The sequence below is a fragment of the Leopardus geoffroyi genome, chromosome B3, assembly GCF_018350155.1.
Source record: "Leopardus geoffroyi isolate Oge1 chromosome B3, O.geoffroyi_Oge1_pat1.0, whole genome shotgun sequence".
In the NCBI taxonomy this organism is placed as follows: domain Eukaryota; kingdom Metazoa; phylum Chordata; class Mammalia; order Carnivora; family Felidae; genus Leopardus; species Leopardus geoffroyi.
Window position 1 is genome coordinate 54769348 of NC_059337.1, and position 16673 is coordinate 54786020.

General features: G+C 40.7%; 1 protein-coding gene across 3 annotated transcripts in view; it reads right to left on the reverse strand.

Moving 5' to 3' along the window:
• GALK2 (galactokinase 2) overlaps nt 1-16673 on the reverse strand; it is a 146024-nt gene that overhangs the window by 32364 nt on the left and 96987 nt on the right. For all 3 annotated transcript variants that reach the window (XM_045449790.1, XM_045449789.1, XM_045449788.1), the window contains exon 8: nt 13008-13218. In XM_045449790.1, coding sequence (XP_045305746.1) covers nt 13008-13218 — 211 coding nt within the window. The remainder of the gene's footprint in view (nt 1-13007; nt 13219-16673) is intronic.

Sequence of the window (16673 nt, forward strand, 5' to 3'; positions counted from 1 at the left end):
GGAATTAAAAGCAAAAATGAACTACTGGGACCTTATGAAGACAAAAAGCTTCTTCACAGCAAAGGAAACAACCAACAAAACTCAAAGGCAACCAACGGAATGGGAAAAGATATTTGCAAATGACATATCGGACAAAGGGCTAGTATCCAAAATCTATAAAGAGCTCACCAAACTCCACACCTGAAAAACAAATAACCCAGTGAAGAAATGGGCAGAAAACATGAATAGACGCTTCTCTAAAGAAGACATCCGGATGGCCAACAGGCCCATGAAAAGATGCTCAACGTCGCTCCTCATCAGGAAAATACAAATCAAAACCACACTCAGATATCACCTCACGCCAGTCAGAGTGGCCAAAATGAACAAATCAGGAGACTGTAGATGCTGGAGAGGATGTGGAGAAACAGGAACCCTCTTGCACTGTTGGTGGAAATGCAAATTGGTGCATTCACTCTGGAAAACAGTGTGGAGGTTCCTCAAAAAATTAAAAATAGACCTACCCTATGACCCAGCAATAGCACTGCTAGGAATTTACCCAAGAGATACGGAGTACTGATGCATAGGGGCACTTGTACCCCAATGTTTATAGCAGCACTCTCAACAATAGCCAAATTATGGAAAGAGCCTAAATGTCCATCAACTGATGAATGGATAAAGAAATTGTGGTTTATATACACAATGGAGTACTACGTGGCAATGAGAAAGAATGAAATATGGCCTTTTGTAGCAACATGGATGGAACTGGAGAGTGTGATGCTAAGTGAAATAAGCCATACAGAGAAAGACAGATACCATATGGTTTCACTCTTATGTGGATCCTGAGAAACTTAACAGAAACCCATGGGGGAGGGGAAGGAAAAAAAAAAAAGAGGATAGAGTGGAAGAGAGCCAAAGCATAAGAGACTCTTAAAATCTGAGAACAAACTGAGGGTTGATGGGGGGTGGGAGGGAGGGGAGGGTGGGTGATGGGTATCGAGGAGGGCACCTTTTGGGATGAGCACTGGTTGTTGTATGGAAACCAATTTGACAATAAACTTCATATATTGAAAAAATAAATAAAAAATAAATAACACCTCAATCATATTTGTAATGACCAAAAAAAAAAAAAAGAAAAAGAATGCAAGAAAACCAGGTACAAACGAGTCAGAAGCCAAGGGAAGCAGGCAGTGAAGAACAATGTCTAGATATGACATTGGACTTGAGATACTTTATCAACAGATCCTGTGCCTATTAGATGCAAAGCACCAGACTTAAGCACATGCCAGGACACCAGGAGGAACCTAAGACCCTTGCTTACACCCAGGTGACAAGCAATCCGTGAGGGGCAAATCTCACCCCTCACCTTCCACCATAGGAAGCAAGACCTACCCTCTCACCAAGATGCACACACACCACAGATTTCCCTAGGAAAGGGGCGTGGATGTCAGGTAGCCAAAACTATGGCACTTGCCCCCAGCAGCAGTGAAATACCGTGACTCTATTAGCAGTGAAGTCTTTTCCTCTCCAGACCAACCACTCTGCTTCCCTCACATAATTGGATTTCAAGTCTCCTTCTCTGATCATTCCTTCTAAAAGGGTAGTTCCCCCAGTCTGTCCTCTAAGTCAGTCTGAGGGGTGCAAAGTACGGCTGGGCTATCACCTTCCTCATTTTCAAAACACACAGTTTCCCCATGTAGCCTCCTATTATGCAACTGCATGAGGGTTGTTTGGATATGGAAGAATGCAAAGCATTGGTTTTCAGCTAACAAGCTAAAAGTGATAAATATTTGGGGAATCAGTAAAAACTTCATCTCAGGATAATTAATCAAAACAAAATAAATAAATATGCCGGCCTGAGAGAATTGGAAATCTTTATCATGTATGTGTATAATCAATATTTCTGAGACTCTCATCCCCCAAAATACTTTCACAGTGTTTGGGTGAGGGGCTAAAAGCAGTCGTGTCTTTAGCTGCCTTTTGCACAACACTGTAGCTGCACACTAGCCACCAATTTCTCTTTAAAACCAAAGGCTCCACTGGGCTAACCCAATAGTTGTTTTCCAAGAAAAGCAGTCCAGAGGTAGACGGGAAAAACCACTTCAGAATCGACTCTGGAGTCCTCTGTTTTCCTGTGCAGCAAAGTTATAATAAGTCCCTGCTCTGAGGCATAGAATCTTTGGAGTATTTAAGCAGTAGGATGGAAAAACACCATATATTCCTCATTGAAGTTGGACTGTGGTTTCAAATTTATTTTCCTAATAATCATATTTTTCAGAAATGTGAAGTTTCTGAAATGGTCAAACCCACAAAAAATGAACTGCTGTTTTCAGGCACATTAGTATCCCATTCCCATGCTGCAAACACTAAATTAAATTAGCATATTACATTTAAGAGGGAAAAAATCTTTACCTGCTCTTAATAGCAAAACCATGGGTGAAAAAAAATACACACACACACACACACACACACACACACACACACACTTTCAACACAAACCACATTGATCCATGGAAAAGTACATTCCAAGAGTCATTTGTGAATATTTTCAAATCTACAGCATAATGCCATCTTGTCTGTGGAAAGGAAGGGCACCCCACATGTTTATAACACCCCTTGCTCAGATTTCCAGGAGCAGCAAGAGCCGGGATTGTCTATGTCATAATAAACTCTACTCCTCTGATCTTGAAACCTTTGCCTCACTTCTGCTATTGTCACCCTCACCTGTATTTTATACTCTGGCAACACACGAAGCTCCTGTTAACTCCAGGGACGTTCAGAAGACGAGAGAGCCCAGTGCTCCCTAATTACCATGTTCTCTTCTAATTATAGTTATCAAACACTGCTTAAGGAGAGCAAGGTGCTCTCTTCAGATGTGCTGTCTTCATCTGGGTAGACCCCTCCCCCCCCCCAAAAAAAACCTAATAGAGAATCTTGAATGTAACAACAAATTCTCAATAATTATCAATTAATTCTCAGTAAATGTCGACTTCCTGCTCCCATCTCATCAGCAAAGGAAGACTCTAAAGCTGCTTCCTGGATGAGCCACATTTTTGTTTCCCTCTCTTTCTTGAGGAAACGACTTTCCCATTAACTTCCCAGAACTTCCCTAAAGCTTTGTTCTTGGAAAAAGTGAAAGGCTCAAACAATTTCAAGATATTTGAAAAGAAGCCTAGGGAGTTGGGAAGGGGTCTTGGTCAGTGCAGAGCTGAATGAAGGACTATGGAAAACAAAGGTCACACTTGCCTAGAGCTGGCCTGTCCTAATATTTTAACATAAAAGGGAATAAGCTAGGGGCGCCTGGGTGGCTCAGTCGGTTAAGCGCCTGACTTTGGCCCAGGTCATGATCCCACACTTCATGGGTTCAAGCCTCACTTCAGGCTCTGTGCTGACAGCTCAGAGCCTGGAGTCTGTTTCAGATTCTGTGTCTCCCTGTTTCTCTGCCCCTCCCTCACTCTGTCTCACTGTCTCCCCAAAATAAATAAACATTAAAAAAATTTTTTTAAGAAAAGGGAATGAGCTCTGGTCTTTGCTGTCTTCTACGAATTGAATTACAGGGGGGAAAATGGAAGGGAGCAAAAAGAATGAAGACAGGCAAAGGAAAACTCAATGCTTACCTGAGAAAGAAGTAGCACACTTTAGCATTTGTTTTATTGTTGTCTTCCCACAAAATGCTAAATAAAGGAGACAAGGATTATGCTGGCCTTACTGATTGCTAATGCACAATCCCTACCACAGTGCTTGACTAGTTGCCCTTCAATTGAGTACTTGTTGAATAAAGGAAAAAAACTTACTCCTATTTACTTATATTAGTCATTCATTTGCCGTTATGATCAAAAAGTAGGACTTCACCAAATTACGACAATAGATTACGCAAGTGAGAAGCTACATCATCTGCCATGCTAAAAGACCCTACTAGCCCGCATAGGCTGTTGCCCAGAGTTTGCTTTTGAAAGGTATGCACTAGCATAGACCAGGAAGGTGGGCCGACACTGCACAAGAGGGGAGGGTTGAGGGAGCTCTGACACGCGCCAGATGTGGCCCTCCTCTTAATTTCCTCATGCTAAGTATTAAAGACAAAAGACCTCCACTACGCCTGGATTTTCCCAAACACAGCGTGGTATTAGGGAAGATAAAAATGGTGCACTTTGACAAACATCTAATGAGATGTTCCTATTCTCAAGGTGCTTACAACATAACTGGTAATGTCCTGCAAAGATAAGTAAGGATGCTGTATTTTACAGAGGCTGTGATTACGAATGAGTTTATGTAGCTCTCCGGGGACCAGGGTGGGAGGTGAATGCACACAGGCATAAGTTTGTCTGGGACCTCTCTGTGTTTGTGTTTAAGTGATTCTCCATAAAAAAGCTCTGAGTGCAGATGAGTCTCTCTTCCTTTACAGATACTTTTTCCCTTTTTCTTTGTCTGTCTGACTCTTCCCTTTTGATTTTCATCCTCTCTGCCATCTTTTCCCTATTGAACTAAAATACAGAAATGAAGTATATACCTTGCCTCTTTGTTAATCGAGTAGAATTTTATATTCCTTGTTCTTAGAACATTCTATGGTTTCTCACTAAGACTGAATGTTATACTGCTATTCCTACGGAGATGGCCTCTGGTCTTTTTTGCTGCATCAATAACCCTTGATAGAATTAAGGCTTCCCAGTGGTACTAATGGACTGAGGGTGTTCATTCTTGTGGTCTCTCCCACCCCATTCCCACCTAAGACAATATGAAGAACTATCTTCCTCAAGCTTTTTTTTTAAAAAAAAAAAACTATGCAATTTCTCTGCCCCTGAATGTAAAGTGGTGCCATGTCATGTTTCCATCAGGAAACCTGCAGCAGGAATGAAGATCAACTGAGATCTCATGTGGTTAAACCTGTCAATGCCTATACAGATACAATGGATCATTGTTTTGTTGCTCATTACTATTAAAATGTGTCAATAACCTGGTAAAAGTCACTAGATCAATATCTAGTGGAAACAAATTGGACACAAACTCATGTGGTTAGGAAAAAATATGCATTTTCTAATTTAGAAATTCTTAGTAGGAAATTTCCTTCCACCTGAAGCTAGGTACTTTGAAAAGTAACAAAAGTAAGAGGTGAACTAATATCAAATAAGAGATGTTTTTCTGGACCATGCCCTAAGATTCAAGAATAACACTCTCCTGAAAAGAGACTGTGTGAACTCCACAAGACAAGGGAAAAAGTGACAAGCCCAGAGCCAGGAAGGACTTCACCAAAGTGTAGATAAAATGCCAGTATGAGAGAAATGTGCAACATAAAAGGACATCACAGTATGTCTAATATTTAAGTGAAGATACTTGGAATTTGGTCAAGAGCAATATCCATTGCCCCAGATGTCTGGAAAGAAATGCCAATTTCATAATTGTACATGAGACAGTAAATTGGTTCTCATCACTAAGATTTGACAGGATGAAACTCCTAGCCACACAGCACAGGGAAGTGTGGTTGTCATTAGGGCCGTTTCTGAAATGTTCCCGGTGCTCCTTACACATGTTAAGACAGACCGCACTTCCCCACCCCCTTTGAAGTTCCTCAGATTCAAATGACTTGCTCAAGCCAATGAAACAAGGATAGAAGTGATGGTGTCAGTCTCTGGAGGATGTTAAAAGCCAGTGAGCAATTATCAACATTCCCTTCCTCTGGCCACAGGGATTATGGACAAATATTGAGATAGAACACCCCCCCCCCCCCAAGCCTGAGTCCCTGTATGTCTCAGATAAACGGACCCTTCTGCTGCCTTGTGTTGGATATGCAGAGTACACATATTTAGGTGCGGGGGGGGGGGGGGGGAACGGAGGCGGGGGGAGGAGTCAAGCCACTGAGACTTTGGACTTGTTACTGAAGCATAATCACCTCGAACACATCAATATAGGAGATAATCACTTTGACCAAACTGAACATATTTAACTATAGAAAAGCAGCTTTGTATATGAATAAAATATTTACTTACATGGAAACCTAAAACTGTGAAAATGAAAGCAAAAATAGCAAAAAAGTAAAACTAGGAGGGGCAAGATTCTGTCCTGTTAGGTAGATGAAGACCATAGGTTTTTTTCCTAATCTAAACCAGCAGAGAGGCAACATGGTACCCAATGAGACGTCAGCTGTCCTCATATCTACAGAAGCCTCACTCTACTCAAAGCAGTGTCTAATAAATTCATGGCCGACTCTTTGATAATTTCATCTCTCAGAAGGTAGAGAAACATTCGTGATAAATTCAAACAAAGGAACACTGTCAAGATATATGTGTCAAGTCACATATCCTAGCCTTAAGAAAAACACATATTTAAAAATTTAGAAATTGTCTTTTACCTTTCCTTCCTTTCCTTTCCTTTCCTTTCCTTTCCTTTCCTTGAGGCAGCCATGAATGGCATGGCCAGCAAAACCAGAGTAAAAAAGGCAGTTTGGCCTGAGAAAGTAGATAGGAACGACAAGATCAGGGCCAGGGAGGCTGGCAGGGTTGGGATCAAGGTAGTGGTCAGGGCTGAGCAGCCCAGGGGGACCAGCAATGCCAAAGCCAAGGCGGCAGCTTGGATGAGGAAGGTAGCTGGCAGGGCCAGGAAACCAGGTAGTTATAGGGGAAACAAGCAAATAAAAAAATATATTAGGAAAGATGAGGGACATTTTTTTAATGCTTCAATGGTCTAAGCAGGGGTAACACATGCCATTGCAGCTCATGTACATTGTCATTTATCTGCCCACTCACTTCACTGTCACAGAGTAGCAGCTAGGTCTGCAGTGGGCTCCCTCATCCCACTGGCCCTTCCCTTTAGCTTCTCTGACTCTTTGGGCCAGGTACATGTTTAGCTCCCCCGCAGGACACCAGCATCATCAAACTTGCAGGCCTCGAGGTGGTGAGAGTTTGACTCCCATTTCTGTCCATCCTCATGGGTTCCTACTGTCCTTAACACCCTCACTTCACATCATCACTGCCTGACTGTCTTTCCTGTTGACGTCAGTCTCCAGCACTGGATGCGAAGATAGAGTCTTATGTACTATTTAAACAGCTTACGCAATTGCGTGTGGTCAAATCTATATAATAAATCCCTTTCAGGGAGCCTTGGTGGCTCAATTGGTTAAGCGTCCGACTTCAGCTCAGGTAACGATCTCACAGTTCATGAGTTTGAGCCCCACGTCAGGCTCTGTGCTGACAGCTTAGAGCCTGGAGCCTGCTTCACATTCCATGTCTCTTTCTCTCTGTGCCCCTCCCCTGCTCACACTTTGTCTCTCTCTCTCTCAAAAATAAGTAAACATTAAAAAAAAAATTTGTTTAAATCCTTTTCTCGGATAAAAGCCTAATACAGCCCCACATCAGTGGTTAAGACAGCAGAATGAGGGCTCTGGAATTACTGCGTGGGTTTGAATCTTAATCATTCTGTACCTCAGTTTCCTCACCTGTAAAATATCAAAATATTGGAACCTACCTTATGGGATGTTCTTAGCAACAAAATCATCTGAAGCCAATCTTTTACCCTTTATGCTTCCCTAAACTAAATCTATGCAGCCTGTGCTATATTTCACTTATATAGATTTGAAATGTTTAAAGTCCATGTGTGAATTCAAAGACCACTGTCAAAAACATTCAGATGCAAGACAGAATGTTCTGTTGGCTGAAAAACCTTGGTATTATTCTTTGTTTCTAGAATGAAAAAGGAAAAGTCAGCATTATTAACAGTTTTGTCAATGCACCAGCCTATTTGATATTGTAATGGAAAATGCACTTGCCTTTCTCTTTTAAACAGAATTTCAAACAAAAACATCTACCAAAAATTATTCCCTAGGAGCTGCCTAATTTGGGGAGTTTGTCATATCTCAATAGTATGAATAGATTAGGAGGGTGGAGAGGGAGGTGGTATAAAGGAACAGTGAATGCATGAGTATTTGAATGTGTGTGTCCAAATGTGTTCATGCCAATTTATACCCTGGAAAGGACTATTTCATGCATGTACTCTAAACATGAGTACAAGTATAGCAAATGTCTTAAAAGGACTTAAAATAGTGTAAGTGTTTATAACATAGTAAGTACTCAATGCTAGATGTTGTTAATATATTATTATTAATGTAGAATGAACAGATTTTTTTCAAGGCTAGGCATAACCACCCTTTTGTTAGACTTTGAGTGCCTTCTTAAATTGGCCTCCTCCCCATTAGTACTCCATATGGATAGAAGAAAATTAATTCAACTCATTTATTCATTCAGCAAATATTTTCTAGGCCCTGCGGGAATACAGAGGTGCACAAAACAGGGATGCTTTTGCAAGGATACAAATCCTGGGAGAAGATGGTGCCTCGTGGCTCACATTTAGTTGTCATGACTCTTTTAGGGTTTATTTCTGGGAAATGCCATTATAGTAACTACTGTATGCAAGTTTCATATGAGGCTGGAAAAGTTGTTTCCAGCTTGCTTTCATGGGTGTAGGTCACCAGAGTCTATGGGGCTGCTTTGTCAGGAAGGTTGACATGCCCTTCCTCCTTCCCTGAACCGTGTACGATCTTCCTGAAGCTGAACACTCAATATACAAGGATGACCTTCCCAGAGAGAGGAAAACACTTGTCTTTGACAAAGAGGATCAGTGTTGGAAAGAGGTAAATGTTTAGTCTCACTGGTCTAATTCTTTCCCACACTATATCCTCTCCTGCCAGCCATGCCAAATCACATGAATTCGAGAAAGTTGGCGAACTCAAGGGTTTGAAGGTACAGAGTATGAAGAGGTGGTCAAGGTCACCGGTTCATTCTGGGCCTGTCTCAGTTCAAGATGGCCAAATGTATTTCAGACTACTGCAGGGGTCAACTCCTCCTCAAAATAGCCTTTCAGAATTTCATTTTAGCTCTGTTAAAACACTCACACATGGGGAAGAACATTCCAGAATTCTCTTGCTTTTGTGGCTCCGGAATGGCCTCAGGAGCCAGAAACGAGGCTGCTATTTTAAGCCTTGTAGGATAAGGAGAAGATTCTGAGCTCTAGCCTACGCATCAGTGGCAGGGGCACTGACAAGGGTATAGCACAGATCACTGGCAAGATTCCAGTATGCTGATACTGGGTTGTTCCTACAGAAGTTGAGAGTTTTAAGATGCCATGTCTTTAAATTCATACTTAATAAGGTATGACCACATTCATGTTTAGCTCCTTAAATATTTGAAAAGGGAAGGTAAACCAATGAAAAGGGGTATATAATGTGCACAGCTGAAAGAGGAAGAGGAAAACCCAGCAAGGAAGCATTATCTTCAAGTGATCTAAGATAAAAGATACAACCATTTTTTCCTAGAAAATAAAAAGCCTTTACTCCTGGCATGATCCTGCCCTTTGTGGCCAGATAGCTGAGAAGTCAACAGGAGTGAGGAAAAAAACAGAGACACTACAGAGAGAAGGAGAGGAAAAAGGATGAAGTGAAAGCTAATTATTCCCGCACTTGACCTTCCAAAACAACTTAAGCAACTTGAAGCATATGTTTTGTGTATAACAAAAATAGTTACTTGATTTATCCTTTTATACTTTGTTTCATAAGAATCTATTATCTTGCAAAAATGAAAACAACAGACAAAACTGAAGGATTCATCATATTTGGCATTAGAATTCCATCACCTAGATTTTAAGGATTTCTGCCCAACCAGTATCTGTAAACACTAGGAAGGTCTATATTTTCCTTTGGAGTTTCTTCTAGGCTCTTTATAGAAAACTTTTCTTCCAAAATTCTTATAAGAACGATTACATTGTGTTGAGATCATAGAATTTAGTGCCTGACATCTTACAAGGTATTTTTAAATTGATTTCTTTGATATCTGATATCTTTCCAACACTTAATTGGAAATTGAAATTACTGACCAACTGACTCTATTTTATAAGTACCTTTATATTTTTCCATCACATAAAAACAAACTACTTTTCTTAGACCTAACTGAGATAATCTATGAGAATCACAATTTATCAAATGAGAAAATTCCCCAGTACTTCTCTCAGTTCTTCTAAACACAGCAGCTCGGGCACATTCTGGCCAAGTTGAGTCTGCTCCCTGAATTAAGCGAGCTACTGAATGCCACATGATTTTACACTTCTAAAGCCAAAGCACCAGAATGGAAATGGCCAAAAGGGAACTCTAACCACAAAGTAACCTATCTTCATCACCTCTCTTCAGTTTCAAGAAAAAATCAGAGCCAAGCAAAGTCCAAATTCAATATTATCTCACTTGGTGCAGGATTGCTAAGGCCAGCTTATAATATGCTGGGGTAAAAAAATGAACAGCAGAAAGAGAATTGGATTAATCAGAAGACTAGGATTTGGGATCTGGCTTTAGCACTTACTTCCTATAAATCTTGACAAATCATGTAACTCTCTGAGTTCTTCACTTATGAAATGAGGAGAACCAGGTGACCCAGAGTTGTTGTGAGATTCAAATTATATGATGTGGGTAAAGAGTAATATGTAAACCATAGAGTAAATAACAAGCTTTTTGAGGTGTTTTACTCTAGATGTCTTCCTAAAGAGCAGCCCATGCCAGTGCCCTGTGCTTGCTGAAAAGCCTGATTACTGCTCGTGACTTTGGAAATCACAGGATCTAAACAAATTAGTCAGCAACCAGCCAGCACTTTGTCAGCATATGGTCACAGGCAGTTACTAATATAAGCAATGAGATTCATGTCCAGCCCAGCACAGTACACCGAAGCTGCAAGGCCACCCAAGGCTAACTATATGTGCCCACCTCTCCTGACTCTGACCACAGCTTCATCTCTTCCTCTGGGTTCACACCTTAGGAAACACCTCCCATTGAAATCAGCCTGGCCCCTGAGCCTCTAGAAACCCACACATCACACCACACCCTTAGACTATTCCTACCTGTGGGCAAGACCTGACAAATAATCCTTCAAATATTTCTAGCCAGTCCCTAGTCATGGACTGTAGCCATTCTAAACGACATCTAAAGGATTTGAGGATTTTTCCTTTGTGTGTTTAATTTTAATGGCCTCTGAGCATTTCCAAATCTAATTATTAGAAATTTGGAAAGAGAAAACAACAATTGTACATGGGGCTTTGGAAGTCTGGCTGGTTTAGCAAAGGCTGCAAGCTACAGTTTGATTGTAAACATCTCTCTCTGTGCTGTAACCTCACAGTCAACATCTCCCAACTCACACTCATATCCAGGTAAAGGAAGCAATTTTGGCAGAAAGCAAACATTGGAGTCCACGTGCCTTTGGGAAGGCATGGATCTCCATGATGAGAAAAGTTAGTTCTAGTCAAAACTAAGCACGTTATTAAAGTGAATGTCCTGGAATAAAAGGCAGAGGCACCCTCCAGAGTTCTCTACGGCGCCAACTCATACGATCTAATGCAGCCCAACATTTAGTAAGAATCTTATTTTCTAAAGGGTTAAGAGAAGCATTGGCTTAAGGTCTTAGACCAACCAAAGCACAAACTCAGAAGAAACAAGGCAAAGATACAAAAGGATCTTGATCCCTAAAGTTAAAGCTAAGTGTGCCAAGAGAATTCGGCTGGAAATCTGACTGAAGTTAGATGGCTGGATTCAGAAAGTAACTCAAGTGACATTAATCTAGGAGATTCTAGAACCCCACAGACTAATTTATGTTCATATTTTTGTTTTGTTTTGTTTTGTTTTGTTTTTTGACTTACTTATTCCAATAGCAAAAGAGAAAGAAATCCTTTGAGGGTGATAGAATTACAAAATGGATTCATTCATTCAACATAGATTTACTGAGTACAAACAAAACATAAGTAAATTATTGAAAGCATTGCAGGCATGCCAGTAGGGAAGTTATTTTAGATGAAGGGGTAAGATTAAGCATGCATCATTTTTATAAAAACAATCAAATCCTTATTCTTTGGGGGGAAATTTTTAAATACATATACATAAATAGAAAGGCACATACTCTGATTAGGAAATTATCTTTTGTGTTTTCCAAGGTTTTCTGGGAAATTAACTTATTCTTTAAATGCTGAGATAGAGAGAGGTTGGAAAGACAGGCAGATATAGAGAAAAAGGAACATAGATACAGAGAAAGAGAACAAGCTGTGGATTGAGAAGGATCCAGAAGAGATAAGAATTATATTGAACTTTTTAGATAGGAACCGCATTTCAGAAAAAAGGAAAGCTCTAGTCAGAAAAGGGCAGTGATGTTTAGGATTAAAGGTCCAGAGGCAAGACCAAGATGCAATTAGTAAGTGGAATGGTCCAGCCAAGACAACACTATACAAGTGTACGTGTATGGGCTCGAAAGGGAGACAGGACAGAACACAGGCCAAATTGAGGAGAAATTTAACATCCATGTTAAGCAGCTTAGGTACTGAACTGAACTGAAATGGGGCTCTGAGGCTGATCTTTACAAGCTCCCAACCCAACTCTACCTCCAGAAATGGTTGGATCTTAGCTAGATGTCCCTGCCCCACCTGCACCACTGGTATTGACTTTCCACAGATAGATAACCTTTGCTTCTAGGAAGAGAAGCCGCCCCAGTGCACCTCCAACCTTTACCTGGCCTTCATCTCAGGGATCTGATATTATCAGCGTGAAAACAAGATCTCTTGAAAGCAGCAGGCAAACAGAAAAAACTTTCACACTAAAGTGGGCAACAAATTTCAACCTAAGCAGGGAAGACTTTCTGGTGTCCCAGGGCGTGTCTCAGCAGTTATAAGCACTGTTCTAACCTAGACCTTTTTATGTAAATAATATAATAACCAAGAAAATGGACAGAAGAAAAAAAGAAAAGCTTACTGAAATAGGAACTTCTCAAGGGCAGGAACCTTGTTTTATTCACCTTTGCCTCACCAGAATACCTGGCATATAGCAGATCAGGAGACATTTGTTGATGAATGAATGAATGGATTTAATGGAGCCAAGCATCTAGATAGTTAAGTTTGACAAAACATACACATTCTCCAAGTACCCTCAGGCATGCTTCTAAATCAGTCAAATCCATGGGAAAATTGTAATCTTTCCAGCTGTGAGTATGGGAACAATCCATGTTCTTAACTTTCTTCAGCAGACTCACCGTCTTGAGTGTTTGGACTCAGAACTTGGGTTCGAAGCTCCTGCAGGCTAATTCCCAAACACCTGCAGACCTCCTCAGGGCTATAGGGTTCAGGGTGAAGGGCGTCTTCCACGATCCCGAGCATTTCTTCCAGACTGACCCCTAGTTTGGCCTGCACCTCCTCTAGCCGCAGTATTTTATCCCATTGCAAGCCTTTGTACTTTGCCAGGAGCTGTAAGTTCAAACCAAGATAATGGTTATCTTTCATTTCAGAAACTGATAGGTGCTATTTTAATTAGCCAAATTCAACTTTAAGCTGTTGGGTTTTTGTTTTTGATTTTTTTTTTCCTATTCAACCTATCCACATTTCCCATCATTGCTTGAAAATGCACACTGGATTCATATGTTTGGAATTAAACATGCTTGTGTGACACTCGCAGGCTAGTTAAATATTTTTCCTTAAAATTCCTAATATCCCACTGATTTTTTTTTGTTTTTTTGTTTTTTGTTTTTTGTTTTTTTGTGTTTTTTTTTTTTTGCCTGCTACCACTTTCCCTCAGGGCTATTTCTTGGAATGATTTTTTTCTTTTATCCCTATTCAGTTCATCCCTAATACACCACTCTCTATAAAGTTTACAGAAAGCTACTCAATTCTCATGTGACCTGGGTCCTGAGGTGGACACTGTATGCCCGATTTCATTAGAGCACTTCCTGTTTACCACATGCCTCTTTGAAAATGGCTAATGAATTTAAGTATCTGGGCATTTGGAGTAAAGTCCCAGATTTTAAATGAAAACCTCATTGGTGACCTTATGAAAAACCACTTCATTAGATCGCTGGTAGAACTAGTGCTGTATGCTTCTCCACCCTCAAGGGAAGAGTGTGGCTTCCAACTGCACCCTGAGGCATCCCTTAGTCTGATGGAGAGGGTTAAGTACAAACCAAATCGTTGTAACCAGGTCCACTTATGGGCACCTCAATCCAGAATGTGTTTCATTCTCCCCAGACCACTCGCAGCCCTTCAGAGCAGGAGACAATCAAAAGAGTGAAGATATCTCTCATCCTAAGGTCTATAAAATTCATTCCTTTAGTGTGAGGCAGGTGCAGACAATACAAACAGCAAAAAGAAGCAAGTAAAAGAAGGGGAAACTAGTCTTCAGGAAAATGTGCATCTGATTTACTCTTCTATTATGCTGATAATTTGATTTGCTTTCTTTTAGACAGGAAGCAGGGTTTACCAAAAGACCATTGAACTTTGGTTAGGGCCACTCACTTCTGAAGAATGTTAATAACAGAAGTTCTTATATTCATTAGTCCTCTTTTTAAAACTCTGGCTAATACATTTGAAAGGAGTTAATGATTTTAAGGCAGAACTGGGAAAAGAGAAAAAGAATTCTATTTTTCTGTTCAATTATTTCACAGAACATGGTACCATTTGTAAAGCAAGGACTAAAGCTAAGACCTTTCCTTCTGACTTTGTTTGCTTAGAACATTTAGTTAGCATTTGAGCAGTGCTAGATTTGATACCTCCATGGATTTGCTCTTTTATTTAATTCATTCATCCATGGTCTATATTCCAATGTATTGCCAAATTTGTTTGAGAAAACTTACAAAGACATACATAGAACAATATATTTATATTATACAGAAAAAGAGCTTAAGTTGATAATCTCCTAGAATGATACTTTCTTGAAACACAGATCCAAATCCAGCCAAAATAAGCAATGAAGCAAACAGAAGTAATTATACCTGTATATGATTTAAAATGTGCTTTTTATTTCTTTTAATCTTCAACAGCCTTATGAGATGGGTGTTATTACTCTATTTAAGAGGTGAGACTAAGTGACTTGTCCAAAGTCATCTAACTAGTAAGAAACAGAGCTAGAAATTAAACCCTGATCCTCTAACTCTTTCTTGCTTTCTCAAGGCCACATTCTCAGTGAGTCACGGCCAACATCTACACGGTGTTGCTTACACTAGTTCAAATTGCCATTCAAGCCCTATGAATGCATTTCTAAGCACAAACTAAGATTTATGCTAGAAATGAACATTCCAGTGATTTAAAAACACTTTGATAGATGTGTTCCATAAAAAAAAAAAAAAAAAAAAAGGAAGGAAAAGGAAACATAAAAAAAGATGGCCCCCGAGTGATGACTGTGGGCTCTTCCTAAGGACCTTTTAGTAAACAACAGTCTTCAAGTTTCCATCCCTGGGCTCACTTGGACAAGTCACATTGCCTCAGGCACTTGAACCAAGGAAACTGGGCCAGGGATGTGTGAAGAGAAAGTCTGGGAGGGATGCCTGCTGCTGCCTACAAGGTTGTTTTTTTAAGGCAGCCTCCATGTGTGCTTTTCTTCCATAGACATAGGCACTAGCATACAAAAGTTAGCATTCACTCCAAGAATATCCCAGTTTGCTGTTGGGTCCACATGGCCAATTTGATACGTATTTGAATTAACAACAGCAGCATGGCCATGAGCCACTGAACAGCGTGCTGTGTCGTAGGAGTAAAATAGGAAAGCTGCTTAAGCCCTTTGGAATCTGGCTCAGGAAACAGAAAGATGTGACTTGCAGATGAAGGAAGGGGATGGGTAAGATCACTGTTGCTCAAAGACAGAACTTCATGAAGGAATTTGCCACTTGAGGCCCTGGTGATTGGCCTACTTCACAGTTGTGAGTCAGGGCTATGAGTCAGGGCTATGGGTCATTTCGTCACAAGTTCCTCACTTGCAGCAGGGTGGGGAAATAGGAGAAAGCAGTTCTTTGTCAACATCTAGCACTTTCTTTGCACCGCTGCAAGTACTAAGTCTTCGTATCAGATACCACTTGTGGGAGGCTCCTGAGCTTGTTCCATGCTCGGTGGGCAAGAAAGCAGGCAACAAGTGTTTTGTCCACAGTCATGGAAAGAAGCAGATAAAGGGTGCTAGGATCCTGTCTCAGGTTGGTGTCTCTCAGAAGCAGGCCCTAAGGCAAGTATTTAGCAGAAAGGATGATTGCAAGATGCTGGTAGAGGAGTAGAAAGTGAGACAGGAACAGAAGCCAGTGCAAGGTGTACTGATACAGACAGGTGAGGCCGGGCCCAGCAGGCCCTCTGGAGCCTGTATGTAAAAACCTCAGATGTGCCCTGCCTGTGGGCAAGAAAGCTGGGATATTTACCCACTAACTCTCATCCATCATCCTGTGAGGGCTACTTGCAAGCTACTTCCCTAGCACTTCCAGGTTGTGTCAGGTGCATACTCAGAGCTCTGCTACAGACAGAAAAAGCCCTCAGTCCTGGAGAGTTGCTGGAGCTTGCTGTCAGAGAGTGTGCTGGGAGAGTGGTAAGATATGGGTTCTATTTCAGGAGCCTGACTGTCAGAATCCACCTCTCCTTGACTTTCCCATTGCATTCAGCAGTACTAACAAATCAGTGGGAAAGGTACCAAGTCTCCTCTTCACCTGGTCAGCAAAAGGCTAGAATTTCTAATCCCTTCCCTTAGTTACCTCTAAAAACACTCCATTCAACAAGCTATCTTCCATACAACAAAAGCAGCTGTGTTGTTTTGTTTCGGGTTACATAAATCACACATGCTTATTTTTAAAATTTCAAAGAACACAAACAGTTCAAAGTACAAAAAAAAAAAAAAAAAAAGCAAAGTACAATAAATCATCTGTAGTTATCCCAACGAGACAACTACCAACCACCAT